At 51.8% G+C, this 27,658-nt stretch overlaps 1 protein-coding gene across 1 annotated transcript in view; it reads right to left on the minus strand.

The window, feature by feature from the left end:
- The window catches only part of SUGP1 (SURP and G-patch domain containing 1), a 47,600-nt gene that overhangs the window by 17,058 nt on the left and 2,884 nt on the right, over positions 1-27,658 (minus strand). Inside the window, exons 2-8 of the mRNA XM_055237396.2 lie at positions 25,816-25,987; positions 18,594-18,697; positions 14,064-14,291; positions 11,941-12,064; positions 11,565-11,665; positions 10,488-10,611; positions 4,922-5,277 (exon numbers count right to left, since the gene is read on the minus strand). Of these exons, the coding sequence (XP_055093371.1) occupies positions 4,922-5,277; positions 10,488-10,611; positions 11,565-11,665; positions 11,941-12,064; positions 14,064-14,291; positions 18,594-18,697; positions 25,816-25,987 (1,209 nt within the window). The remainder of the gene's footprint in view (positions 1-4,921; positions 5,278-10,487; positions 10,612-11,564; positions 11,666-11,940; positions 12,065-14,063; positions 14,292-18,593; positions 18,698-25,815; positions 25,988-27,658) is intronic.

Below are 27,658 nucleotides of genomic sequence, written 5' to 3' on the forward strand. Positions count from 1 at the left end.
CACAATGATTTTATGTATTTATTTACTTTTTTTGTTTTTGAGACTCAGTCTCACTCTGTTGCCCAGGCTGGAGTGCAGTTGCTCAATCTCGGCTCACTGCAACCTCTGCCTCCCAGGTTCAAGAGATTCTCCTGCCTCAGCCTCCCAAGTAGCTGGGATTACAGGCGTGTGCCACCACACCCAGCTGGTTTTTGAATTTTTTTTGGTAGAGACAGGGTTTCACCATGTTGGCCAGGCTGGTCTTGAACTCCTGGCCTCAAGTAATCTGCCCACCTCAGTCTCCCAAAGTGCTGGGATTACAGGCGTGAGTCACTGCGCCTGGCCTGTTTTAATTGATGCAGAAAAAGCATCTGACAAAAACTAGAACATTTTCACGATAAAAACACTCAATAAACTAGGAACAGAAGTGAACTTCCAACCAGGCCTGGTGGCTCACGCCTGTAATCCCAGCACTTTGGGAGGCCAAGACAGGCGGATCACCTGAGGTCAGGAGTTCGAGACCAGCCTGGCCAACATGGTGAAACCCTGTCTCTACCAAAAACACAAAAATTGGCCAGTCGTGGTGGTGGGCGCCTGTAGTCCCAGGTACTAGGGAGGCTGAGGCAGGAGAATTGCTTGAACCCGGGAGGCAGAGGTTGCAGTGACCTGAGATCACACCACTCCAGCCTGCGCATCAGAGAAAGACTCTGTCTCAAAGAAAAGAACAAAAAGAAGTGAAGTTCCTCAACACAATAAAGTCCATATATAAAAAACACATAGGTAACATCATACACCCACACATCATACATTTCACAGACTGGTAAAAGGCTGAAAGCTTTCCCCCTAAGATCAGCAACAAGACAAGGATGCAGACTTCCACCATTTCCATTCAATACGGTACTAGAAGTCCTAGCCAGAGGAATTAGGCAGAAAAAGAAATAAGAAGTATCCAAGTTGGAAGAGAACCTGTAAAACTATTTCTGTTTGCAGATAACACAAACTTAAATGTAGAAAACCCTGAAGAATCCACAAACAGACCGGGTGCAGTAGCTCACGCCTGTAATCCCAGCACTTTGGGAGGCCAAGGTGGCAAGATTGTTTGAGGCCAGGAGTTTGAGACCAGCCTGGGCAACATAGTGGGACCTCGTATCAACACAAAAAATGCAAAAATTAGCCAGGCATGGAAGAGCATGTCTGTAGTCCCAGCTACTTGGGAGACTGGGGCAGGAGAATCAATATAGCCCGGGAGGTCAAGGCTGCAGTGAGCTGTCATCATGCCACTGCACTCCAGCCTGCGTGACAGAGTGAGACCCTGTCTCAAAAGAAAAAAAAAAAAGAAAGAAAGAATAAAGTTGGAAAAATTAACTCAAAATGGACCAAAGACCCTGGGTGCAATGGCTGATGCCTATAATTCCAACACTTTGGGAGGCCAAAGCAGGAGGATTGCTTGAACTCATGAGTTCAAGACCAGCCTGGGCAACATGGTGAAACACCATCTCTACAAAAAGTACAAAAGTTAGCCAGGTGTGCTGGCATGCACTTGTAGTCCCACCTACTTGGGAGGCTGAGGTGGGAAGATCACTTGAGCTTTGAGCTTGGGGAGGTCGAGGCTGCAGTTGAGTAGACACTGCACTCCAGCCTGGGTGACAGAGTGAGACTCAAAAAAAAAAAAAAAAAAACCCAAAATAGGCTAAAGACCTAAATTTGGCCGGGCGCGGTGGCTCATGCTTGTAATCCCAGCACTTTGGGAGGCCGAGGCGGGCGGATCATGAGGTCAGGAGATCGAGACCACGGTGAAACCCCGTCTCTACTAAAAATACAAAAAAATTAGCCGGGTGTAGTGGCGGGCGCCTGTAGTCCCAGCTACTCAGAGAGGCTGAGGCAGGAGAATGGCGTGAATCCGGGAGGCAGAGCTTGCAGTGAGCCAAGATTGCGCCACTGCACTCCAGCCTGGGCGATAGAGCGAGACTCTGTCTCAAAAAAAAAAAAAAAAGACCTAAATTTAAGAACTAAAGGGTACAAAACCCTCGGTAGGAAACACAGGGGCAAATTTTCATGCCCGGATTTGGCAATGGTTCCTTAAAAATGACACCAAAAGCATAAACCACAGGAGAAAAAATAGATAAATTTGACTTCATTAAAATTCCATTTCTAGGGAGGGCTGGATTACAGCAGGCACTGGGAAATCGCACAACTACCTGCCCCCTCCTTGGCACTGCCACCCCTGGAGGGTCTGCCTTCAGCTCAGAAGAAAAAAAAATGATACTTTCCGGCCACATTAAAAAAAGAAAGAAAATGTCAAAGTTGTATGCATTAAAAGACGCTATTCCTAAAGTGAAAAGACAACCCATAGAATGAGAGGAAGTATTTGCAAATCACATAGCTGACGAGGGGGTTAATATCCAGAATCTACAAAAGAGAACTCGTACAACTCAACAACACAAACAAACCAACTTTAAAATGGGAAAAGGTGGCTGGGTGCAGTGGCTCATGCCTGTAAACCCAGGAACCTGAGAGGCTGAGGCAGGAAGATGGCTTGAGCCCAGGAGTTCGAGATCAGCCTGGGTAACATACTGAGACCTTGTTTATATAACAACTGGGCAAGGCTGGGCCTGGTGGCTCACCTGAGGTCAGGAGTTCAAGACCAGCCTGGTCAACATGGTGAAATCCTGTCTCTACTATAAAAAAACAAACAAACAAACAAAAAACACAAAAATTAGCTGAGCATGGTGGTGTCTGCCTGTAGTCCCAGATAGGAGGCTGAGGCAGGAGAATCGCTTGAACCTGGGAGGTGGGCTGGGAGCAGTGGCTCACACCTATAATCCCAGCACTCTGGGAGGCCAAGGCAGGCAGATCACGAGGTCAGGAGATCGAGACCACCCTGGCTAACGTGGTGAAACCCCCTCTCTATTAAAAATACAAAAAATTAGCCAAGCATGGTGGCACACGCCTGTAGTCCCAGCTACTTGGGAGGCTGAGGCAGGAGAATCGCTTGAACCTCGGAGGCAGAGGTTGCAGTGAGCTGAGATTGTGCCACTGTACTCCAGCCTGGGCAACACAGTGAGACTCCTTCTCAAAAAAAAAAAAAAAAAAAAAAAAAAAAAAAAAAAGAACCCGGATGGCAGAGGTTGCAGTGAGCCGAGATTGTGCCACTTGCACTGCAGCCTGGGCAACACAGCGAAACTCTGTCTCAAAACAAACAAAAACTGGGCATGGTGGGGCAAGTCTGTGGTCTCAGCTACTCAGGAGGCTGAGGTAGGAGGATTCCTTAAGCCAGGGTGGTAGAGGTTTCAGTGAGCTATGATTGTGCCAGTGTACTCGAACATGGGCGACAGAGACCTCATGTCAAAAAAATAAAAGGTGGGGAGAAAAGGACTAAAATAGACATTTCTCCAAAGAAGCTATACACATGGTCAATAAGAATATGAAAATATGCTCAACAGCACTGGTCATTAGGGAAATGTCAACCCAGACAACGAGATATCACTTCATGCCTCCTAGGATGGTTATAATAAAAAGATGAGAGTATGGCTCTTACCTATAATCCCAGCACTTTGGGAGGCCGAGGCAGGAGGATCACTTGAAGACAGGAGTTCAAGACCAGCCTCAGCAACATAGTGAGACCCCCATCTCTATAAAACTTTTATTTAAAAAAAAGGTGAGGATACAGAAAAAGTGGAACCCTTGTGCACTGCTGGTGGGAATGTAAAATGGTGCAGCTGCAGGTTCCTCAAAGTTAAAAGCAGAATTACAGGCCAGGTGTGGTGGCTCATACCTGTAATCACAGCACTTTGGGAGGCTGAGGCGGGTGGATCACCTGAGGTCAGGAGTTCGAAACCAGCCTGGCCAACATGGTGAAACCCCACCTCTACAAAAAATACAAAAATTAGCATGGTGGTGGGAACCTGTAATCCCAGCTACTCAGAAGGCTGAGGCAGAATCATTTGAACTCGGGATGCGGAGGTTGCAGTGAGCCAAGAACGCACCACTGCACTCCAGCCTGGGTGACAGAGTGAGACTATGTCTTTTAAAAAAAGAAAAAAAGGCCGGGTGCGGTGGCTCTCGCCTGTAATCCCAGCACTTTGGGAGGCTGAGGCGGGCAGATCATGAGGTCAGGAGATAGAGACCATCCTGGCTAACACAGTGAAACCCTATCTCTACTAAAAAATACCAAAAACTGGCCGGGCGCGGTGGCTCACGCTTGTAATCCCAGCACTTTGGGAGGCCGAGGCGGGCGGATCACGAGGTCAGGAGATCGAGACCACCGTGAAACCCCGTCTCTACTAAAAAATACAAAAAATTAGCCGGGCGTGGTGGCAGGCGCCTGTAGTCCCAGCTACTCGGAGAGGCTGAGGCAGGAGAATGGCGTGAACCCAGGAGGCGAAGCTTGCAGTGAGCCGAGATCGCGCCACTGCACTCCAGCCTGGGCGACAGAGCGAGACTCCGTCTCAAAAAAAAAAAAAAAAAAAAAAAAAAAAAAATACCAAAAACTAGGCAGGCACCTGTAGTCCCAGCTACTCGGGAGGCTGAGGCAGGAGAATGGTGTGAACCCAGGAGGCGGAGCTTACGGTGAGCCGAAATCGCACCACTGCACTACAGCCTGGGCAACAGAGCGAGACTCTGTCTCAAAAAAAAAAAAAAAAAAAAAGAAAAACAAAAAAGAAAAAAAAGGCAGAACTGCAATAGGCATACCGACAAGAGAACTGAAAACGATTCAGATAGTCACAGCAGTAATATTCACAAGAGCCAGGCAGTGTAAACAACCTAAGAGTTCATTCACAGATGAGTGGATAAGCCAAATGTGGTACGTACACACAGTGGAAGATATGGCCACAGAAGGAATGAAATTCTAATACAAGCTACACGGTGGATGAACCTTGAAGGCATTATGCTCAGTGAAAGAAGCCAGACACTTCCAACACAGGGAGGGGGGTCTGCCCACCTGACAGAGGCGAGGGAGAGGCGTCCACGTCCCTCTGCACCAGCTCAGCAGGTGGGAGCTCTACCTTATCCTCTTCAGGCCCCCACCGGCTCTTCCGCTTCCTCTTCACGGTGGCTGCGGGGGCTGGCTTCCCGGGGGCAGCTGGAGCAGGGATGACAGTGGGCGCAGGCGTGGACGAGGCGGGGCAGGTGGCGGCTGGGGGTAAGGACCCTGACAGGGCCTCAGGAGGGGACTTGCGCTTCAGGCTGGGGTCGGGTGCTGTAAGGCTGCCTGTGGAGCTGGCCTTGGCTTTCCGGAACTCCTCCAGCTTCTGTCGGTAGTACTTGTACCCTTGGCTATTGGGCTCGTACAGAAAGCTGCAAAGGAGAGTTGGGGGGTGCAGTGTCAGCTGGGCCCGAGGCCCTGTCCCTGATTCTGGGCAGGAGTAGTTCTGGCCTTGTGTGCCCACATTGGCCAGGGTCACTTCGTGGTCATGTCATAGTCACGGTCTCCACCACGACCTCCTGCCCTGCCAGGCCTCCTGGCAGTGGCTGCTGGTTCTGGTGGCCCGATGCCCTTCCTTTGAACTGTGAGTCACTCCAATCCTCACCCTGTCTTTATCAGGCACCCATCACACTGTCATTGTTCACCGTGCTACAAAGGGAAAGGGCAGGGAAAAGGGCCTGGGAAAAGTGAGACATTCACACCAAAAAATCTCAGATTGTGGGGAGACACCAGACACGAGACAGGGCAGAGGGACTTGTCTTGATCCCAAGGGCTTCTCAAATGCATCTTCGAGACACTGAACATCAGAATGGACCAAGGAGCTGATTTCTACCCCATGTGGGGGCAGGCAGCCTCAGGGCAGTGTGGCTTCCAGTGAGGCTGGGAGCACAGGTCTTCTCGGTCCCTACCCAGCCTGAGGAGCAGAGCAGGTGGCGCTGCGTTCAGAGCCGTGTTACACACCTACTGGCGCCTCTCGGACCGTACACATCCCCAGTCCACAGGACTGTCCTTGGGGTCTATGCCAAAAGGGAGAGTCTTGGCCCAGCTCCACATGGCAGAACACTGGGAGAGAACTAAATACGTGTACAGCCCTGAAAGCATGTTACAGTGCTGAACAAGATGGGGCTGGACCTGCACTTGTGAATCTGGAAGGATAGTCATAGCACACCAAGGCGTGCAACTAATGTGAATTAAAGGGTCAAGGATGCTGTGAAGTCCTTTTGTATAAGAGAAAGGCCGGGCGCAGTGGCTCACGCCTGTAATCCCAGCTCTTTGGGAGGCCGAGGTGGGTGGATCACCTGAGGTCAGGAGTTCAAGACCAGCCTGGCCAATGTAGTGAAATCACGTCTGTACTAAAAATAAAAAAACTAGTGGGCGTGGTGGCATGCGCCTGTAGTCCCAACTGCTCGGGAGGCTGAGGCAGGAGAATCGCTCGAACCTGGGAGGCGGAGGTTGCAGTGAGCCAAGATTGGGCCACTGCACTCCAGCCTGGACCACAGAGTGAGACTCCATTTCAAAAAAAATAAGATAGTGAACGAGCAGCAAGAGATCCCTTAGATAGTTTCTACGTGAGCCTGTGTGTCTATGGCCCTGCTAACATCCAGTACCTCAGGAGGGTGGGACGGAAGGACAGGAGATGGCAGCATCTTCTCTGTAATCCTGGGTCATGGCACAAGTGTGACCCAGTGAGGGACATTTGTAAAGATTAAGAGGTAAAAGCAACAACCGTTCAGGAGGGAAGGGAACAGTTGGTCAGATTTGGAAAAGACACTTGACAGCCGGGTGAGTTCAGACATGGATTTGAGGCCAAGCTGGGGAGGCTCACTTGCCAGGGTAAGCAGGCATGGGGGTGTGGGGGCCCCTTCCTGGTCTCAGCTGGTGCTTCACCCTTAGTGTCCTCCAGGATGGCCCAAGGATGCATCACAGGCCCCTGGAGGGTCTGCCCATCTCACGGAGGGAGTTACAATGGCACCCAATGGTAGACCCCCATGAGGGGGAGAAAGTGGAGCCCCCCACACCCCATCTAGAACACGGCTGGGTGTACCACCAAGGCTCCCCTCTGGTGGAACTAATCCCACCCTGAACCCAGGGATAACCACTGTTAAGGTGTTTCCTGCCAGTTTCAGCAAAGATTTATCTTTTTTTTTTTTTTGAGACGGAGTCTCGCTCTGTCGCCCAGGCTGGAGGGCAGTGGCGCAATCTCCGCTCACTGCAAGCTCCGCCTCCCGGGTTCACGCCATTCTCCTGCCTCAGCCTCTCTGAGCAGCTGGGACTACAGGCGCCTGCCACCACGCCCGGCTAATTTTTTGTATTTTTTAGTAGAGACGGGGTTTCACCGTGGTCTCGATCTCTTGACCTCGTGATCCACCCGCCTCGGCCTCCCGAAGTGCTGGGATTACAAGCGTGAGCCACCGCGCCCGGCCGCAAAGATTTACCTTAATAGAGCTGTGATCGTATGCATATCCCAGTTTTAAAAAAAATTTCTACCTGAAGCTGATGCCATAAGCCTTTCCTGTTAGAATAGTGGAAGCATGTTCACTGACCCACCTTGCCTCAGTTCCCTCACACTGGGCTGCCGGCTCACATGGGTGACTTCTGAAGGCGGCGTACTCCACTGGGGAGATGTGCTGATGATTTAGCCCACGGAGGTTGGACACTGACTGTGTCACTGACTTTTCTCTTTTTTCTTCCTTGTTTTTCCTGAGACGGAGTCTTGCTCTGTCTCCCAGGGTGGAGTGCAGTGGCACGATCTCAGCTCACTGCAAGCTTCGCCTCCCAGGTTCAGGCAATTCTCCTGCCTCAGCCTCCTGACTAGCTGGGACTACAGACGCCCGCCACCACGCCCGGCTAATTTTTTATTTTATTTTATTTTTTAGTAGAGACGGGGTTTCACCATGTTAGCCAGGATGGTCTTGATCTCCTGATCTCGTGATCCACCCTGCTCAGCCTCCCAAAGCACTGGGATTACAGGCATGAGCCACCGCACCCGGCCTGTTGACTTTTCATTACTACAGCTGATGCTCTATTTACATGATTTCCAGGATATATCTCAGAAATGGGAGAATGACTAGTCCAAGGGATGGGTGTTTCCAGCTTTTCATTTTTTTTTGTTGTTTGTTTTTCAAGATGGAGTTTCACTCTTGTTGCCCAGGCTGGAATGCAGTGGCGCGATCTCAGCTCACCACAACCTCTGCCTCCGGGGTTCAAGCCATTCTCCTGCCTCAGCCTCCCAAGTAGCTGAGATTACAGGCATGTGTTAATTTTGTATTTTTAGTAGAGACGGGATTTCTCCACATTGGTCAAGCTGGTCTCGAACTCTCGACCTCAGGTGATCCACCTGCCTCGGCCTCCCAAAGTACTGGGATTACAGGTGTGAGCCACCACACCCAGTCTCATTTTTTATTTTTTGAGATGGAGTTTTACCCTGTCACCCAGGCTGGAGTGCAATGGCATGATCTCGGCTCACTGCAACCTCTGCCTCCTGGGTTCAAGTGATTTTCCTGCCTTAGCCTCCCCAGTAGCTGGGATTATAGGCGCATGCCACCATGCCCAGTTAATTTTTATATTTTTAGTAGAGATGGGGTTTCGCCATGTTGGCCAGGCTGTTCTCGAACTCCTGACCTCAGGTGATCCACCTGCCTCGGCCTCCCAAAGTGCTGGGATTACAGGCATGAGCCACCACACCAGGCCTGCAGCTTCTTTATAGCCATGCAGTTGGTTACGAATTGTTTCCCAAAGTGGCTGAGGTGTGCCTGGCCCACAGGCGTGACAGGAAAGGGCCAAGAGTGGCCACATGAGGTGGCTGTTAGATTTGGGGGTGAGGGGAGGTCTGCCAACCACGTGGGTCTAACCAGCATTTCTGTGCTTTGGGGCTGCCTCACAGCTGACCCCGCATGGAGATTAAACACAGGCGCAAACCTGCACGCCCTGCAGGGGCCTGAATACCTGGTCGTCCCCCCTGACCCACCCAGTTCTTTCCTGGTCTGGCTCTGGCTCTGCAGTGAGTGTGGGAACGAGCTCCCTTCAGCCTCGTCTCCTCTGGCTGCCCAGGGTACCCACCCCAGGCAACCTCAACCAGCCTGGCCTCCCCGACAGCCACACCTGACAAGCTGGGTGCCTGTCAGCAACACCCCAGAACAGAAAGGACACACAGGAGGGCCGGGACCACCTGCACCAATAGCATCTCTCAGTTCTGACATCAGGGGAGAGGCTGAGCTGCAGCGGCTGGGCCCTGGACCCCTCTGACCGGGCAGAGCCACTGGGCTCTGGGCCTTGGACAGAATTCCATATCCTTGCCTGCTTGTCCTTTGAAAGGGCTCCACAGTCAGTGTCTACCTACAATGACAGCAAACTAGGTTTCTTATTTATATAGCCTTAATCAGGCAAATGAAGGAAAGACATGACGACTTGGAGTAGACTAGTGATCCCACCCTGAGGTGTGGTCAACAACTCAACGATCCCCAGGGCAAGTCTGACATTCAGGACACCTAGCGGGGGCCTCCAGTCCCAGGTAGATCCATCTCCTGAACTCCAGGCCTAAACAATCCACGGCCCCAACACAGGCTCCTGGACACACAGGTACCAGACTGGGGCACACCTGAATCCCAAGCAGCCCCTCTCCCTGTCCCTATCCACTGGGTCAGCTGAGCCTTGACCCTCTCTGTTCCCAGCCCCTATGTTCCCTCAGTCCCACCTCCCAGTGGTGGCCCACTGCCCTCATCCGTCTGGACCTGGCCTGGCCATGTCTGCCCACCCTCCACGACCTTGGCCAGTGACCACAGAAGCACAGTTGCCCCATCTGTGATGAAGTCTAGGGGTGCTGAATCAACCAGCCCAGAGAGCTGCTGCTCCAGGACTTTGTCATGCGCTGTCACACCTCCTCACTGACTGAGTCGGGGCTTGTGTAACCTGAGGCCAGGCATGTGCTAACGGGCATGTCACCTTCACATCCCCCAGGCACCCACCTGCCTCCCCAGGCACAGAGTAAGTGCCAAACCCACCCAATGAGTGGATGAGCCAGTGAACACAGACCCAGCCACTGGGGCTAGGGTACGACGGCATGGCCGGGGATGGCAGGGAGGCTAGGCTACTTGTCACACACCCACCCTTCTGTGGAACTCGCACACAAACTGGGTGTTCCCCCTCCACAGATCCTAAAGTTCCCCATTCCCTGCCATTTCCCTCATGATAAAGGGGAGACCCTGAGAACATACGCAACATAAACTGAACAGTACTGTGAATTTCCACTTGAGAGCCTGACTTGCCCCCGGCCAAGGGCTGCTGTGTGTCCCAAAGGCAACTGGGCAAGTGCTAGAGATTTTCTCCATGAGGCGCCTGAAAGACACAAAGGCCCCAAAGGCCCCGTGCACCTGCCTCAGAGACCACCCAGGGGTGCTGGTGTGTGTGTGGGACATGCCTGTGGGGTGGCAGAGCTGGGCTCTGGGGTCAGAGACTCTTGGACCCGCCAGCTTCTCACAGTGGGACCCCAGCAGGTGTCTGGACTATGCTGATCCAGTGTCCTCCCCTGCAGGGGGGGCTGTGGCCAGGGTGACGGTCACCTCCCTGGCAGGGCCCCCCTTACCTGAATGCCTGGTTCTCACGGTTGTTCTGGAGGGCAATGGTTTCCACCTCGGGACCCCCGTCCGCTATGAACCTGGCCAACTTTTCTGCAAGGTTCTTGACCTCTTCGTCCTCTGGGGGTGAAACTTTAAGCAGGCTGTCAGTACTGGGCTCAACTCACCACACCCAACAGCCTAATTTCTGCTAAGAACCCCAAGGGCAACGAGTGGGGTTTGTTTTAGAAATGATGCAAAGAGAAACAGGCAAATGGGAATCAGATTACTACACTGGGACCAGATGCCAGAATACACAACACACCTCAAGCCCCCGCCCCGACCCCCGCCCCGTCCCACAAGGGAGGTCAAGAGGGCCTGGGACATGAGCCAGGACAAAGGATCCAAATGTGACTGCAGGTCTGGATGGGGCAGGAAGGCAGATGGGAGCGCCCCAGGTAACATGGTTGGGGGGTGCTGTTGGGCCTCCTCTCTTGGGGAGAGGCTCAGGGCACAGGGCCACAGGGAACACAAGGAACAAACCTCTGCAGCCTGTGCTTGGTCTGAACATCAATTCCACCCCTCTAACCCATCAGCACTTGGCTGGGATTTTATGTCATTGCAGTCGAAGACCAGCCAGTATTTCCCCTTCCCCTGAAATTCATCCCATCAGAATTGCACCAGCTGACAGTGTCTGTCCCCCAGGACTTCAGCCCTACACTACACTTGCCTTGCCCTGTCCTCAGTGCCCAGGAGGAAGCTGGGGCTCATTAACACTTGTTAACGTAACAAAGAACCAACAAGCAAAAGCCCCCTCTACCTAGGGTACTGCCCTGAACCGATCTCCCAGGAGCGACCTCGACCTCCATGAGCTTCTGTCTATCCCACAATGTGGCTTGATGCTCAGGCTTCACCAGGTCCTTGGAGCACTGAGGGGGAAGGTGGTGTCAGACCCATTTCCAGAGTGACCCCAGATGCCTGGGAGAATACAGGCCTCAACCACTGGTGCCACACAGTGCTACTCCAGCACCTCCAAGAACCCTGATTCCGCACTGGGGAACGTCCACAGGCCTCCCCAGAATCTCCCACCCGCTCCGTCCACCTACCTTTCTGAGATGCTGCCTGCGACTTCTGTGCTTCCTTTCTTATCTCAGCCACTTTCTTCCTGTAGTAGAGGAATTCCCTGCTATTCTTATCGTGCAAAAATCTGGAGAGGAGGAAGTTTGCAGAAGAGAAGGGAAAATGAGTATCTGTGACAGGCATATCCCTGCAGCTTCTATCGTGCAAAAAAAGGCAGGCTGGCAAGCAGGGACCCGAGAGCAAGTCTCTGTGCCACATGGGAACCACTTGTCACTGTTGGTGAGAATCAGAAAATGCTTGGAACAGCATCCGGCCCGCATTAGCAAGCACCCAGCCCCGCACATGCGACTGTGCAGCAAACGCATTCAACAGCACAGCCTTCCCTTCCCCAGAGATACTCACGCAAATGCTGGGTTATCCTTGTAGTCCTCCATAGCTACTTTTTCTAACTCGGGGCCTCCTTCTGCCACAAAGCGGGCCAATTTCTCTATCACTTTCCGAGTCTCGGCTCCCTCTGGGGGTGAAACTTTAAGGAGGCTGTCAGTACTGGGGTTCAACTCACACACCCCACAGTCAATAGGCACACTCTCTCTATGGACCACAACGACAGAGGGGGTGGGGGGAGAAGAGTGTGAGATGCAGGAGGCTGTCGGGCGTCCCGAGTCCAGGCACAAAACACCATGACGAGGGGGGAGTTGGTCTCACTGTCTTGGTGAGACACACTGGGTGGGAGAGAAGTGTGTGAGGCTGTGGTGAGCTTCAGGCTGGAAGCTAGCAGAAAATATATCCAGCTTCCCCTGGTTTTGGGGGGGAAATGCTTAATTCTTTTCTTTCTTTACCAGTTTTCAGCATAATACATCGGTTCCCTTTCATCCTTCAAAGATGACACATTCTTTTTTTAAAAATACCATTATGAGCTCTGATTTAAACACACTGGGTGGGTTTCGATCCATGGCAATTAGTGTCATCATAGAAGCTCTGCGGCCGGTGGAGCCTCTTCAAGCTGGCTCCTGAGGGCTCTGGACATGGCCCCAGGAGTCTCTGATGGCCTCCTTGCCATCTGCCGGGACAGGGCGCTCCAAGATCATCTCATACACTTCCTGCCCAGACCCAGAGCCAGCCACTTCTCCAAGAAGTCGGTTTCCATGAGAAACTGCATCTCCAGACCAGCATCTGGGCGCTAGGGATGCTCAATGCCACGGGCTTAATCATTATTTCGGGGCCTTTTCAGTGAACAGAGCTATAAAGATACATTTTTATATATGGATTAGCCTCCCCACTGAGCCATGTGGAACTTGCTTTTGCATTTTTCCCCTGGCCTGTTTCTGAGGCTGTGAGTTTGTCAGCTACTACACAGATTGCAGCCCTTGTAGGAGATGCACAAGAGAAATTTCTCGCTGCCAGCAAGTGCCTGGCAACTGGGCAACATGCCAGACCTGTGGCTAATCTTATTCCCCTTGTTGCTTGGGCTGCTGGGAATGGGGGAGAGGTGGGGAGTGTGTGACCCAACGAGGGCCCCTGTGAGGTCCCGAGAGCATTCCGTGACCATCTTTCACCCTAGGTCGCCCTCCTGCCACGGGCCCAGCAACAATCCTGACCTGGTCGCTGTTTACGGGAACAGGTGCGTTTCTGAGGCCATGCAGACAGTGGGTCATAATGGGCTTCGAGGGCCCCGAGACACTCAATACCCCTTGAAATGCAGCAGTTCCCAACAGGGTACCCTTGGAGCTGCTGGGGCACCCCTCTAAGGAAAGGACACACGCCAGCTCCATTCTAATGGCCCGGGGGCCAGGCTGGCCTCTGATCCGCTTGGACACACAGCCAGAAGCAAGGGATCTCAAAGCTGTCATGGCACAACTCCACAGTCACTTCAGTCTGTGCTGTCAGGGTGATGTGACCTCACCGGCCAGCCCTCCACACAGTTCAGGTGTCACAGGGACTCGTCCTGAATGTGGACGGGGCGGGACTTGCTGGCAATGCTGTCACCACAGCCACCCCCCTTTGCCCTCCTACACTGAGGGGTCTGGACAAGCTCACCCATGACCAGTGACCGTCCTTTCCCAGGGTTGAGAGAGCACCCACCAACCTGTGGCTCATACATCTGGCCTAAACTCAGGGGACAGGTAACCCATGGTGAGGGGCAGTGCTTTGGGGCCTCAAGGGCTCAGCTGAAGAGCCTTAGAAGCTCCTCCTAGAAGGCATGTGAAGATGCCCTTTTGGAGCAAATGCGAGAACGGCATGCGCCCCTGCCCTGGCTGGGATGAGCCACTGCATGAGTGGAAGATGGATCCCACTGCTCCCAAGATGAAGCCCACGCGCTGATGCCCAGCTACACCCCAGCCCCGCCCCTCACCCTCCTTTGCTCTCCTCACCCCAGAGGACCCGAGGCTCAGCTCGGAGGTCTGGTGGCTGCAACTCAGCCCAAAGCACCCACGCCCCTGGTAGCACTTGCCCTGCCCACCACAGATCCCACCTGCTAGAGCACGGGCACTGGTGGTGGGGGAGCAGCAGCTCCCACAACTTACCTTTGATCTCCAGCCACTGCTCATAGTCCTCCTCCTCGTCCTCGTCAGGGGACTGGAAGACACTTGGGCGGTGTGCCACGGGCAGCTGCTTGGCATGGGAGTAGCTCTTCACGGGGCCCGGCAGGCTGGCCAGCCCCAGGCCTGTCCGCCTGCTGATGAGCAGGGACCTCTTCCCGGCGCTGGGGGTGGGTGTGCTGGGAGGGGCGCTGGGCGCACTGGTTGGGGCGTCTGGTATAGAAGGAAGGATATGTGCATTCGGGATCTGCAGGGCACCTCTCCCGGCTTCTGACCTAACCAAGGTGCTGTGGGCCCCGGGGGAGCTGGGTCCTTGACTTCCAGAACTCAGAGGCTCAGAGAAAGCCACCCTGATTTTACAGATGGGGACAGTGAGGCAGAGAGCAAAAAGACTCGTTGTGGTCCCCCAGCCAGAAGAGAAGAAGCCTGGGGCTCTGCAGGGGGCCGCTCTGGCTGGAGGCATCTCAGTCGCGCTACACCCACAGACGGGACAGTTCTGGGGACAGAACGTCAGTTCTGCTGGGTAAGACCAGAGTCGCTGAATCCCAGTTTATAACCATTCCCTTGGAGGTCTGTGGCCAGGCTGACTGGCCGGGGCCAGCCTACTGGGTGTTCTCAGCCTGAGACCTGATGGAGAAGGGACTCAAACCAGCCTTCCTCATTCTAGGATGAATTTGGCCTTGGGTTAACTTTTCTTAGCTGTTCCCTAGGAAACCTGACAGGGGTCGAAGACCAGCTGTATCACTAGCAACAACGGGCTCTGGTCGGTAAACCCCAAAATCAGAGACATGGGCAGAAGCTCCGTGGGTGACGACTTACCCACCTGGCATGTCACACTGCACACCTGTAGGCGACCAACCTACAGACAGGGGTCCCATTCTTTGCACAGGCATTGCTGCCCACTGGGGAAGGCTGGGAATCCCCTGGGGGGCTGACAAGGGGGCCGGGTGAAGACCTGGAGACCAGCTATTCTAGCCCACACCTTGGTGTCCAGAGGACCTACAGTACAGAAGCACCCACAGCAAGGCAGGGGATGGGGCAAGGCTGGTGTGTGACAGCTTCAGGAAGAGCCGTGAGTCTGGTGGGGAGCAGCATCATAAAATTGGCCAGCTCACCACCCTGAGAGCAGGACTAGGGCCCCCAGATCATGAAAGAGGCTGGCTCTGTACTTGGGGGGCCTCATCTTTTTTTTTAGTGGCAGGATCTTGCTCTGTCACCCAGGCTGAAGTGCAGTGGTGCAATCATGGTTCACTGCAGCCTCGACCTCCTGAACTCCTGGGCTCAAGCAATCCTCCCGGCTCAGCCTCCAGAGCAGCTGGGACTACAGGTGCACGCCACCATGTCTGGCTAATTTTATTTTTATTTTTTGCAGAGATGGGTTCTTGCTAGGCTGTCCAGGCTGGTCTCACACTCTTAGATTCAAGCGATCCTCCCCCCTCAGCCTCTCAAAGGGATTACAGACACGAGCCACCATGCCTGGCAGGGGCTTCATCTTTTTAAGCCTTAGCTTCCTAAATGGAAAGTGTGGAAATGGAGGCAACCAGCTGCTTACAGAACCCAGTGAGATTTAGACGGACCATCTAGACCTAAAAAAAATAACGTCAAGTAAGAGAAAAAAGCTTGGAACAAAACGCACACTATGTTGTCATCTGTGTAAAGGATCAAACATCTGAAACTACGGCACACACTGCTTGACTGAGAGGACAACAGGAGTTGTCAGACACACAATTTCTCGACAGTTACTTCCTATAAGAAAGGGGCATGGGAGGACTTCAACTTCTGGTATTTTTCTTTTTTTCTTTTTCTTTTTGAGACTTAGTCTCGCTCTGTTGCCCAGGCTGGAGTGCAGTGGCGTGAGCTCGGCTCACGTGAGGCGAGCTGGTTGCCTCCCAGGTTCATGCAATTCTCCCACCTCAGCCTCCCAAGTAGCTGGGATTACAGGGGTGTGCCACCAAGCCCGGCTGATTTTTGTATTTTTAGAAGAGACGGCGTTTTACCACGTTGGCCAGGCTGGTCTCGAACTCCTAAGTTCAGGAGATCCACCCGCCTCGGCCTCCCAAAGTGCTAGAATTACAGGCGTGAGCCACTGTGCCCAGTGAGTATTTTTCATGATTAAAAAAGATCAGAAGTATCAAAGGCAAAATGTTACATCTATGAATTCTTTTTTGTTTTCTTTTTTTTTTTTTTTTTTTTTTTTTTTTGAGACGGAGTCTTGCTCTGTCACCCAGGCTGGAGTGCAGTGGCGCAATCTCGGCTCACTGCAAGCTCCGCCTCCCGGGTTCACGCCATTCTCCTGCCTCAGCCTCTCCGAGTAGCTGGGACTACAGGCGCCCGCCACCACGCCCGGCTAATTTTTTTGTATTTTTAGTAGAGACGGGGTTTCACCGTGGTCTCGATCTCCTGACCTCGTGATCCACCCGCCTCAGCCTCCCAAAGTGCTGGGATTACAGGCGTGAGCCACCGCGCCCGGCTTTGTTTTCTTTTTTGAGATGGAGTCTTGCTCTGTCGCCCAGGCTAGAGTACAGTGACACAATCTCGACTCACTGCTACCTCCGCCTCCCAGGCCCAAAAGTGATCCACCCATCTTAGCCTCCCCATTAGCTGGGGCTAAAGACATGCACCACCATGCCTGGCTAATTATTTGTATTTTTTTTGTAGAGAGGAGATTTAGCCATGTTGCCCAAGCTGGTCTTGAATTCCCGAGCTCAAGCGATCCTGTCCCCTTCGGCCTCCCAAAGTGCTGGGATTACAGGCATGAGCCACCACACCCGGCTGACATCTATTTCTGAGTGAAGAGAATACGAAGTGTGTTATCAGACGTCTACCAAAGGGAAACAGAGGTAGAGAGAGGTGTCCCTCCAGAGGATTCAGTGATAGCACAGGCATGGTCTGCCTGCACGGAGCAAGGGACATGGCAGGCACTGAGTCCACATTCCCTGGCACACGGGGTGGTACCCAATGAACACCAGTGCCCCGGTGGTCATTGTTGGGTGCCCCCAGCTGCCTGCCCACCCAGCACCTCAGCCGCAGCAGGCCCCAGAACGTGCTGTTGTCTGATGCAGCTCAGGTGTCTCAGGCCAGCCCGGTATCCCTGAAAACCCTGTCTGCAGAAGACCTGCTCACCCCTGCAGGTGGGTTCAAGCTGACCCAGCCTGGGAATGCCTCCCATCTCCCAAAGTGGTCCCACAAGTGTGAGGAGGGCTTCATCATGGCTCCACCTGCCTCAGACTGAAATCTGACCTATCTGTCTCTGCTCCTACAGAGTAAGCACATTGAGTGCAGGGTATACATTTGCTCCCTTGGTAATTTTGTTTTTTTGAGACGAGCCAGGCTGGAGTGCAATGGCACGATCTCGGCTCACCGCAACCTCCACCTCCTGGGTTCAACCGATTCTCCTGCCTCAGCCTCCCGAGTAGCTGGGATTACAGGCGTCTGCCACCAAGCCCGGCTAATTTTTGTATTTTTAGTAGATACAGGGTTTCACCATGTTAGTCAGGCTGATCTTGAACTCCTGACCTCAGGTGATCCACCTGTCTTGGCCTCCCAAAGTGCTGGGATTACAGGTGTGAGCCACTGCGCCCAGCCTGCCCCCTTGGTATTAATTTACATATTTATTACTTGGGCTGGGTACAGTGGCTCCCGCCTGTAATCTCAACACTTTGGGAGGCTGAGACAGGTGGATTGCTTGAGGTTAGGAGTCCAAGACCAGCGTGACCAACATAGCGAAATCACAACTCTACAAAAAATACAAAAATTAGCCAGGTGTGGTGGCATGCCGCTGTAGCCCCAGCTACAGGGAGGCTGAGGTGGAAGGTTTGCTTGAGACCCAGAGGTTGAGGCTGCAGTGCACTATGATTGCACTACTGCATTCTAGCCTGAGCAAGAGTGAGGCCCTGTCTCAAAAAAACAAAAATTACTGGCTGGGCGGAGTGGCTCACACCTATTACCCCAGCACTTTGGATGGGCAGGCAGATCACGAGGTCAGAAGATCATTCTCGTAACACAGTGAAACCCCATCCCTACTAAAAAGATACAAAAGGCTGGGCGCAGTGGCTCATGCTTGTAATCCCAGCACTTCGGGAGGCTGAGGCGGGCAAATCACAAGGTCGGGAGATCAAGACCATCCTGGCTAACACAGTGAAGCCCCGTCTCTACTAAAAATATTTTAAAAATTAGCTGGGTGTGGTGGCGGGCATCTGTAGTCCCAGGTACTCAGGAGGCTGAGGCAGGAGAATGGCGTGAACCCGGGAGGCGGAGGTTGCAGTGAGCCGAGATCGCACCACTGCACTCCAGCCTGGGCGACAGATCAAGACTCCGTCTCAAAAAAAAAAAAAAAATTATTTATGTATTATTTATTTATTTATGCCTTTGGTGCATGCATGGGTGGAATGAGGGCGATCTATGATTACGGGTGAGCAGAAGGAGTCTGAGGTGGGACCCGTCACTTCCCACGTGCCCAGCAACCCCAGGGGGAGATGCAAGGACAGCACCAGGAAAGGGGAGGCCTACACTCACCTGTGCTGGTCTGTGCCTTCTGCAACTTCAGAAACTGCTGCAAGAAGCTACCATCGTTGGCAAACTTGTTGGAAACGCAGGAAGAGTTGTGTGCATTTGTGATTCTAGAACCAACACAGAGGACAGAGAGGGTGAGGTGGCTAGAGAAGCAGTGAGGGCACCAGAGGACGAGGATGAGGATGAGGACGAGGCCATCACCTCGCTCATCACGGCCCCTAACTCACCCCAGCACTCTCACCTACTGGGACCCCAAACTGGCCCCCAGAGATTTCGGGAGACTACTGCGAAGTGCGCACAGCAGGCTTCAGTATGGTAAGCTGGGAACAATCTTGTTCTGATAAAAGCAATACTCCATGTATTATCTCTGCCTGAATATTAACCCTCCAGGTCCAAATGGCTCTCCAACAAGATGGCTCCTGCTCTCTCTGCACAGCACCTGTCCTCCCTTGCTAGTTAATTATCTGGGTTGTTACTGACTCATGTCTGTCCTCCTGCTAGACCTTGGAGTTCTCCAAGGCAGGGCCTACATGTCTCTCTCTCTCTCTGTCTCTCTATCTATTTATACGAAACGGAGTTTCACTCTGTCTCCCAGGCTTGAGTGCAGTGGGGCAATCTTGGCTCACTGCAACCTCCTCCACCCAGGCTCAAGAGATTGTCATGCCTCAGCCTCCTGAGCAGCTAGGATTACAAGCATGTGCCACCACATCTGGCTAATTTTTGTATTTTTAGTAGAGACGGGGTTTTGCTATGTTGGCTGGGCTGGTCTCAAACTTCTAACCTCAAGCCATCCTCCCACCTCGTCCTCCCAAAGTGCTGGGATTACAGGTGTGAGCCACCACGCCTGACCTATTTATTTATTTTTAAGAGACAGGGTCTTGCTCTGCTGCCCTGGCTAAAGTGCAGAGTGCAATGGTGTGATAACAGGGACTACAGGCATGTGCCACCCTGCCTGGCTAATTTTTAAATTTTTTTTTTTTTTTGGTAGAGGTAAGATCTCACTATGTTGCCCAGGCTAGTCTTGAACTCCTGTCCTCAAGCAATGGTCCCACCTCAGCCTCCCACGTCGCTAGGACTAAAGGCATGTGACACTGTTCCTGGCCAATGCCATTTTTTTGACAGGCATGAAGGGCAGCTCTGACAACAGTATATCAGCTGTGCCCAACTGTGATTTAAATATATTTAGGCCCCTGGGTTTGCCTTTGTGTTAACTTGTTAAAAACATATTTTTTACACAGTAAAACATATACTTTGCAAAAAAAAAAAAAAAAAGGGGGAGAGAGTGAAGATAAAATATAAAATGCCCTATGATTCTTCCAGCAAGATTGCTTTGGCTGTTTTCTTAGAACTGATGCCCAGGCCGGACGTGGTGGCTCATGCCTGTAATCCCAGCACTTTGGGAGGCCGAGGTGGGCGGATCATGAGGTCAGGAGATCGAGACCATCCTGGCTAACACAGTGAAACCCCGTCTCTACTAAAAATACAAAAAATTAGCCTGGCATGGTAGCAGGCGCCTGTAGTCCCAGCTACTCAGGAGGCTGAGGCAGGAGAATGGCATGAACCTGGGAGGCAGAGCTTGCAGTGAGCTGAGATTGCGCCACTGCACTCCAGCCTGGGCGACAGAGCGAGACTCTGTCTCAAAAAAAAAAAAAAAGAAATGTATGATGCCCAAAGAAATGCTTGCAGACCCCAGCTCTGAACTGCAGGCCCACATGGGTAAAGAAACACAGGCTTTGGCTAAGCATGGTGGCTCATCCCTGTAAACCCAGCTACTTGGGAGACTGAGGTAGGAGAATCACTTGAGCCCAGGAGTTTGAGGCTGCGGTGACATATGATTATGCCACTGCACTTCGGCCTCGGCAACAGGGTGAGATCATGTTTCTTTAAAAAAAAAAAAAAAAAGGAATAGAGGCTCATTATGGAACAAATGGAAATGTAGAAAAACTGAAATAAACCTAGGCAATATGGAGAAAACCCCATCTCTATGAACAGAACAAAAAATTAGCTGGGTGTGGTGGCGTGTGCCTGTAATCCCAGCATTCCAGAGGATCACCGGAGCCCAGGAGGTCAAGGCAGAAGTGGGCCGCAATCATGCCACTGCACTTTAGCCTGGGTGACAGAGTAAGATCATTTAAAAAAAAAAATAAAAAGAAAAGAAAAACTGAAACAGAAAGGAATGGGAAAACCCAACAATGTCTCCCTACTTTGCAACAGCCACTATTAACACTGGTATATATCTTTATTTTGCTCTCTAAATTAGAAGTCAGAGGAAATAAGGCTGTGATCACAGCACACACTCTACTTCTTCCATTTCCTACTATAGCACACCATCCTGCTCCAATCTCAAATTCCTCACATACACTGCTTTTTAAATCCGCATGACGTTCCACCATATGGATGTACCCAATGGTGCTAAAGGCTCACGGAGTCCACAGGGCTAGCCTTTTTCCTTTAAATAGGAAAAAGGAATAATTTTTAGTTCATCAGAACTAAAATAACCTAAATACATCAACAAGGGGCACTGGTTAAATAAATTATGGGCCATCCACAGTGAAGATGGGGCAGCCCTGAAAAGTTGAAATTTTAGACAAGCAATCAAATACAATGTTAAAGGAAAAGGAAGGCCGGGCGCGGTGGCTCACGCCTGTAATCCCAGCACTTTGGGAGGCCGAGGCGGGTGGATCACGAGGTCAAGAGATCGAGACCATCCTGGCTAACACAGTGAAACCCCGTTTCTACTAAAAATTAAAAAAAAAATTAGCCGGGCGTGGTGGGGGGCGCCTGTAGTCCCAGCTACTCAGGAGGCTGAGGCAGGAGAATGGTGTGAACCCAGGAGGCAGAGCCTGCAGTGAGCCTAGATCACGCCACTGCACTCCAGCCTGGGCGAAAGGGCGAGACTCTGTCTCAAAATAAATAAATAAAGGAAAAACAAAAGGGCAGGATATAAAACAGCATCTACAGTGTGGTTCTACTTACATCAAAATACATTTGAATTAAAAAATTGTTGGCCAGGCGCAGTGGCTCACGCCTGTAATCCCAGCACTTTGGGAGGCCGAGGTGGGCGGATCACGAGGTCAGGAAATGGAGACCATCCTGGCTAACACGGTGAAACCCCATCTCTACTAAAAATACAAAAAAATTAGCCGGGTGTGGTGGTGGGCACCTGTAGTCCCAGCTACTCGGGAGGCTGAGGCAGGAGAATGGCGTGAGCCTGGGAGGCAGAGCTTGCAGTGAGCTGAGATAGCGCCACTGCACTCCAGCCTGGGCAACAGAGCGAGACTCCGTCTCAAAAAAAAAAAAAAAAAAAAAAAAAGGCCTGGCGCAGTGGCTCATGCCTGTAATCTCAGCACTTTGGGAGGCCGAGGCGGGCGGATCACGAAGTCAGGAGATCGAGACCATCCTGGCTAACATGGTGAAATCCCGTCTCTACTAAAAAATACAAAAAAAAATTAGCCGGGTGTGGTGGCGGGCGCCTGTAGTCCCAGCTACTCAGGAGGCTGAGGCAGGAGAATGGCGTGAACCCAGGAGGCGGAGCTTGCAGTGAGCCAAGATCGCACCACTGCACTCCAGCCTGGGTGACAGAGACTCCTTCTCAAAAAAAAAAAAAAAAAAAAAAAAAATTTGTTACAAAGGCCGGGCGTGGTACCTCACACCTGTAATCCCAGCACTTCGGTAGGCCAAAGCAGGTGGATCACCTGAGGTCAGGAGTTCAAGACCAGCCTGGCCAACATGATGAAACCCCCGTCTCTACTAAAAATACAAAAAATTAGCCAGGCGTGGTAGTGGGCACCTGTAATCCCAGTCACTTGGAAGGCTGAGACAGGATAATCACTTGAACCCAGGAAGCGAATGTTGCCATGGGCCAAGATCACGCCATTGCACTCTAGCCTGGACAACAGAGTTAGACTTCATCTCAAATATAAAAAAAAAAAACTGTCAGACAAACACATCGGGCCAGGAGCAGTGGCTCACACCTGTAATCCTAATGCTTTGGGAGGCCAAGGTAGGAGGATCACTTGAACCCAGAAGTTTGAAACCAGCCTGGGCAACATAGTGAGACCCCATCTCTACACAAAATTTAAAAATTAGCTGGGCATGGCAGTGGACACCTGTAGTCCCAGCTACTCAAGGGGCTGAGGTGGGAGGACAGCTTGAGTCTAGGAATTCCAGGCTGCAGTGAGCTATGATAGTGCCACTGCACTGCAGCCTGGGTGACAGAGTGAGATCCTGCCTCTGAAATAAAACAGGCCCAGGGCGGTGGCTCAAGGCTGTAATCCCAGCACTTTGGGAGGCAGAGGCGGGTAGATCACCTGTGGCCAGGAGTTCAAGACCAGTCTGGTCAACATAGTGAAACCCCGTCTCTACTAAAATACAAAAAAATGGCTGGGCTCAGAGGCTTATGCCTGTAATCCTAGCACTTTGGGAGGCTGAGGTGGGAGGATCAACCTGAGGCCAGGAGTTCAAGACCAGCCTGGCCAACATGGTGAAAACCCATCTCTACTAAAATACAAAAATTAGCCGGGCACGATGGTGGGTTCCTGTAATCCCAGCTACTCGGGAGGCTGAGCAGGAGAATCGCTTGAGCCCAAGAGGCGGAGGTCGCAGTGAGCCGAGATCACACCACTGCACTCCAGCCTGGGCGGCTGAGTGAGACTCTGTCTCAAAAAATTAAATAAATAAATAAATAAATAGCCGGGCATGGTGGTGCACACTGGTAATCTCAGCTACTCGAGAGGCTGAGCAGGAGAATTGCTTGAACCCAACAGGCAGAGGTTGTAGTGAGCCCAGATGGCACCACTACACTCCAGCCTGTGTGACAGAGCAAGACTTGTCTCAAAAATAAATAAATAAATAACTTAATTAATTAAATAAAATAGAAAAACACCTCAACACTCAACCAGTGCTTGTCTCTGAGTTGCAGAGTTATGAGTGACTTTGGTTTTTTGTTTACCTCTCTTCTACTTCCTGGATTTCCTACCATGTACACGAATTACCTTTAAAGTTTTAAAAAAGAAGGAGTAGAAGTAATTTGATATGAAAGAGAAGGTTCAATGTTGACACAAACAACCAGGACATTCTCGGCACCCCTCAGTTCCCGGGCCTGCCCCCATACTCACATCCTGAGCACTTCACTCAGGAGGGATCAGTAAGACGTAGGGACAAGGAAAGACAAGAAATCACATTTGGGCTGCAGAGTACAGCAAACGGCTCCCACCTGAAAATCACTGGTAACAAATGCTGGGAGATAAAAATGCTGGTTCTTGGCCGAGTGCAGTGGCTCACACCTGTAATCCCAGCACTTTGGGAGACCGAGAGGGGCGGATCACCTGAGGTCAGGAGTTTGAGACCGGCCTGATGAACAAGGAGAAACCCTGTCTCTACTAAAAATACAAAATTGACTAGGCGTGGTGGCGCATGCCTGTAATCCCAGCTACTCGGGAGGCTGAGGCAGGAGAATCGTTTGAACCTGGGAGGCAGAGGTTGTGGTGAGCTGAGATCGCGCCACTGCACTCTAGCCTGGGCAACAAAAAAAAAAAAGAAAAAGAAAAAGAAGGGCCAGGCGCGGTGGCTCACGCTTGTAATCCCAGCACTTTGGGAGGCCAAGGCGGGCGGATCACGAGGTCAGGAGATCAAGACCACGGTGAAACCCCGTCTCTACTAAGAATACAAAAAATTAGCCGGGCGTGGTGGCGGGCGCCTGTGGTCCCAGCTACTCGGAGAGGCTGAGGCAGGAGAATGGCGTGAACCTGGGAGGCGGAGCTTGCAGTGAGCCGAGACTGCGCCACTGCACTCCAGCCTGGGCGACAGAGTGAGACTCTGTCTCAAAAAAAAAAAGAAAAAGAAAAAAGAAAAGGCAAGAGCTGCTGGGTGCAGTGGCTCACACCTGTAATCCCTTTGGGAGGCCAAGGTGGGAGGATCACTTGAGTCTAGGAATTTGGGACCAACCTGGGCAACATAACAAGACCTCATCTCTACTAAAAATAGAAAAAAATTAGCCAGGCATGGTGGCACATGCCTGTGGTCCCAGCTACTTGGGAGGCTGAGGCAGGAGAACTGCTAAAGCCCAAGAGCTCAAGGCTTTAGTGAGCCATGATCCCACCACTGCACTCCGGCCTGGGTGACAGAGCAAAACCCAGTCTCAAAGAAAAAAAAAAAAAAGGAAAAGCTGGAGCTGGGACAAGGCCTTGGGGAAGGTTAACACACTCTACACTCCAGACCCCAGACGAAGGGGCCTGCCTCTCAGATTATCAACCTTCAGCCTGAAAAGCTTGGATCTGGTCACCCTCATCACATCACCCCTTGATCAAAACCCTTGGTGCCCTCAGTGTTTCTCAGGACAGGCAAGTGGAAACCCTTGCTAAGCTATCATCCACCTGCCACTCACTAAGGGACAGCCCCTTTGGTACAGCAGCTTAGGCTGGCCCTCCACATATGGGCTCTCTCCCCTTCCTGCCCTCTGCTGGGCAGGCCTTTCTCTGCTTCCTCAGTGGGCCGGTTCCATCTGGGCTTTCAGGATGCAAAGCTTCTCTGTGGCCTTACTGTGGCCACGGGGCCTGGGAACACACTGCCTCGTGTTATCTTCCAGGAGCTCTGAGGCGGCACCTGCATCCCTTTGCTAGTAGTTTGTGACCCCATAAGAGCAGAGGTTTTTTTTTTTTTTTTTTTTTGGGACAGAGTCTCACTCTATGGCCCAAGGTGGTGTACAGTGGCATGATCTCAACTCACTGCAACCTTTGCCTCCCAGATCCGAGATTCTCGTGCCTCAGCCTCCTGAGCAGCTGGGACTACAGGCACGTGCCACAATGCCCAGCTAATTTTTTGTATTTTTTAGTAGACATGGGGTTTCACTACGTTGGCAAAGCTGGTCTCAAACTCCCGGCCTCTAGTGATTCTCTGCCTCAGCCTCCCAAAGTGCTGAGATTACAGGTGTGAGGCAGCACACCTGGACTCAAGGCAGAGATTTTTACTGTTATACCCCTTCCCTCTGCACCACAGCTGTCTGGCAGTAAATAACTGCTGAGTGGATGAGTTGGCAGGCTGTCCTCTGGGCTCCCACATACCCCTCATTTCTCTCTTGCCACAGTGAGCCTCCCAAGGGCATCTGGGTCATTCCTTGGATCATCAGGCTATGGCTGGGTGCAAGCACATGCTGACTGCCTTCACAAGCCAAACCCTGTGCTGGTGACCCTCAAAGACTCCCATCCAGGCCCCAGCAGGCACTTACTCGCCAGGATGTGGGGGCTGAGGGCTGGCCACCTGATTCTGCTTGGCTTTCTGTTCCATTTTGGCTTCAATTTCCCGTTTCTTCTGAGCGATGAGCTCTTCCTGGTGAAGGATGTTCATGTTCATTTTTCCAGATTTAGGGGGAGCAACCCCAAACCACCGGTTAGCCTTTCCTGGGGAGGGAAAAGGAGTACGTCAGAAATCACCTTCATTCCACAAACACCCCAAGAAGCTGTGACAGGCCAGAGAGCAACTGCTGTTCAGATTAATTTATATGTCTATTAGTTCATTTATTCAGCATCCAACACTTACAGAGTGCCTGCTGCATACTATACCCTGTACTTACTAGGTGCTATGCAAGACAGCGCAGGTCTCTACCCATGTGGGACTCGCTTCGGGCTGGGAAAACAATAGACCCATAATAAAAAAGTAACTTTTGGGCCGATGTGGAGGCTTGTGCCTGCAATCCCAGCACTTTGGGAGGCAGGGGCAGGCAGATCACCTGAGGTCATGAGATTGAGACCAGCCTGGCCAACATGGTGAAACCCCATCTCTACTAAAAATACAAAAATTAGCTGGGCATGGTGGCATGTGCCTGTAACCCCAGCTACTAGGGAGGCCGAGGCAGGAGAATTGCTTGAACCAGGGTGCCACTGCACTCCAGCCTGGCAACAGAGCAAGACTCTGTCTCAAAAAAAAAAAGTAACTGCACAATGTGGTAAGAGCTCTGCTGAAAACCCAAAAAGGGTGAAAAATAGTAACAGGAGAGTACATATACAGGTAGGGCAGCCAGAAAATAAACACTAGAGGAGACATTTAAACCAGAAAAATCAAATAAGAAGCCAGCGTCATGAAAAGCCAAATGGGAGATGATCTGGGCAGAGGAAGGAGCAGGTGTGAAAGCTCAAGGCAGGAAGAAGCCTGGTACATCCAAGGAGCAGCAAGTGCCCAGCATGGTCAGAGGGGCCTGCTCCAGGGAAAGGCAGAGGTGGGGCATGTCAGAGCATCTGTGCTTTATTATAAGGGCTTTGGGGAGTGATGGAGAAGCGCTAAGATGAAGAATGACAAGATCCATTGGGTCTTTTTTTTTTTTTGAGACAGGGTCTGGCTCTGTTTCCCAGGCTGGAGTGCAGTGGTGTGATCTCAGCTCACTGCAGCCTCCGCCACCCCAGCTCAAGCGATCCTCCCACCTCAGCCTCCTGAATAGCCGGGATTACAGGCATGCACCACCTCACTTGGCTAATTTTTAAATTTTTTCATAGAGATGAGGTCTTGCTATAGTGCCCAGGCTGGTCTCAAACATTCTTTCCACCTTGGCCTCCCAAAGTACTGGGATTTATAGGCATGAGCCACCATGCCCCACTGGCTTTTTTTTTTTTTTTTTTTTTTGAGGCAGACTCTTACTCTGTCAGCCAAGATGGAATGCAGTGGCACCATCTCGGCTCACTGCAACCTCCACCTCCCAGGTTCAAGCGATTCTCCTGCCTCAGCCTCCTGAGTAGCTGGGATTACAGGCGTGAGCCACCACACCTGGCTAATTTTTATATTTTTAGTAGAGTTAGGGTTTCGCCATGTTGTCCAGGCTGGTCTCGAACTCCTGTCCTCAAGGGAGCCTCCCATTTAAGCCTCTCAAAATGCTGGGATTACAGGCATGAGCCACCGAACCCAGCCTTTTTTTTTTTTTTTTTTGAGATGAAGTATTGCTCTTTTCCCCCAGGCTGGAGTGCAATGGCACGATCTTGGCTCACTGCAACCTCCACCTCCAGAGTGCCAGCGATTCTCCAGCCTCAGCCTCCCGAGTAGCTGGGACTATGGGCATCTGCCCCCACGCCTGGCTAATTTTT

This window comes from Symphalangus syndactylus, chromosome 13 (assembly GCF_028878055.3).
Source record: "Symphalangus syndactylus isolate Jambi chromosome 13, NHGRI_mSymSyn1-v2.1_pri, whole genome shotgun sequence".
NCBI lineage: Eukaryota > Metazoa > Chordata > Mammalia > Primates > Hylobatidae > Symphalangus > Symphalangus syndactylus.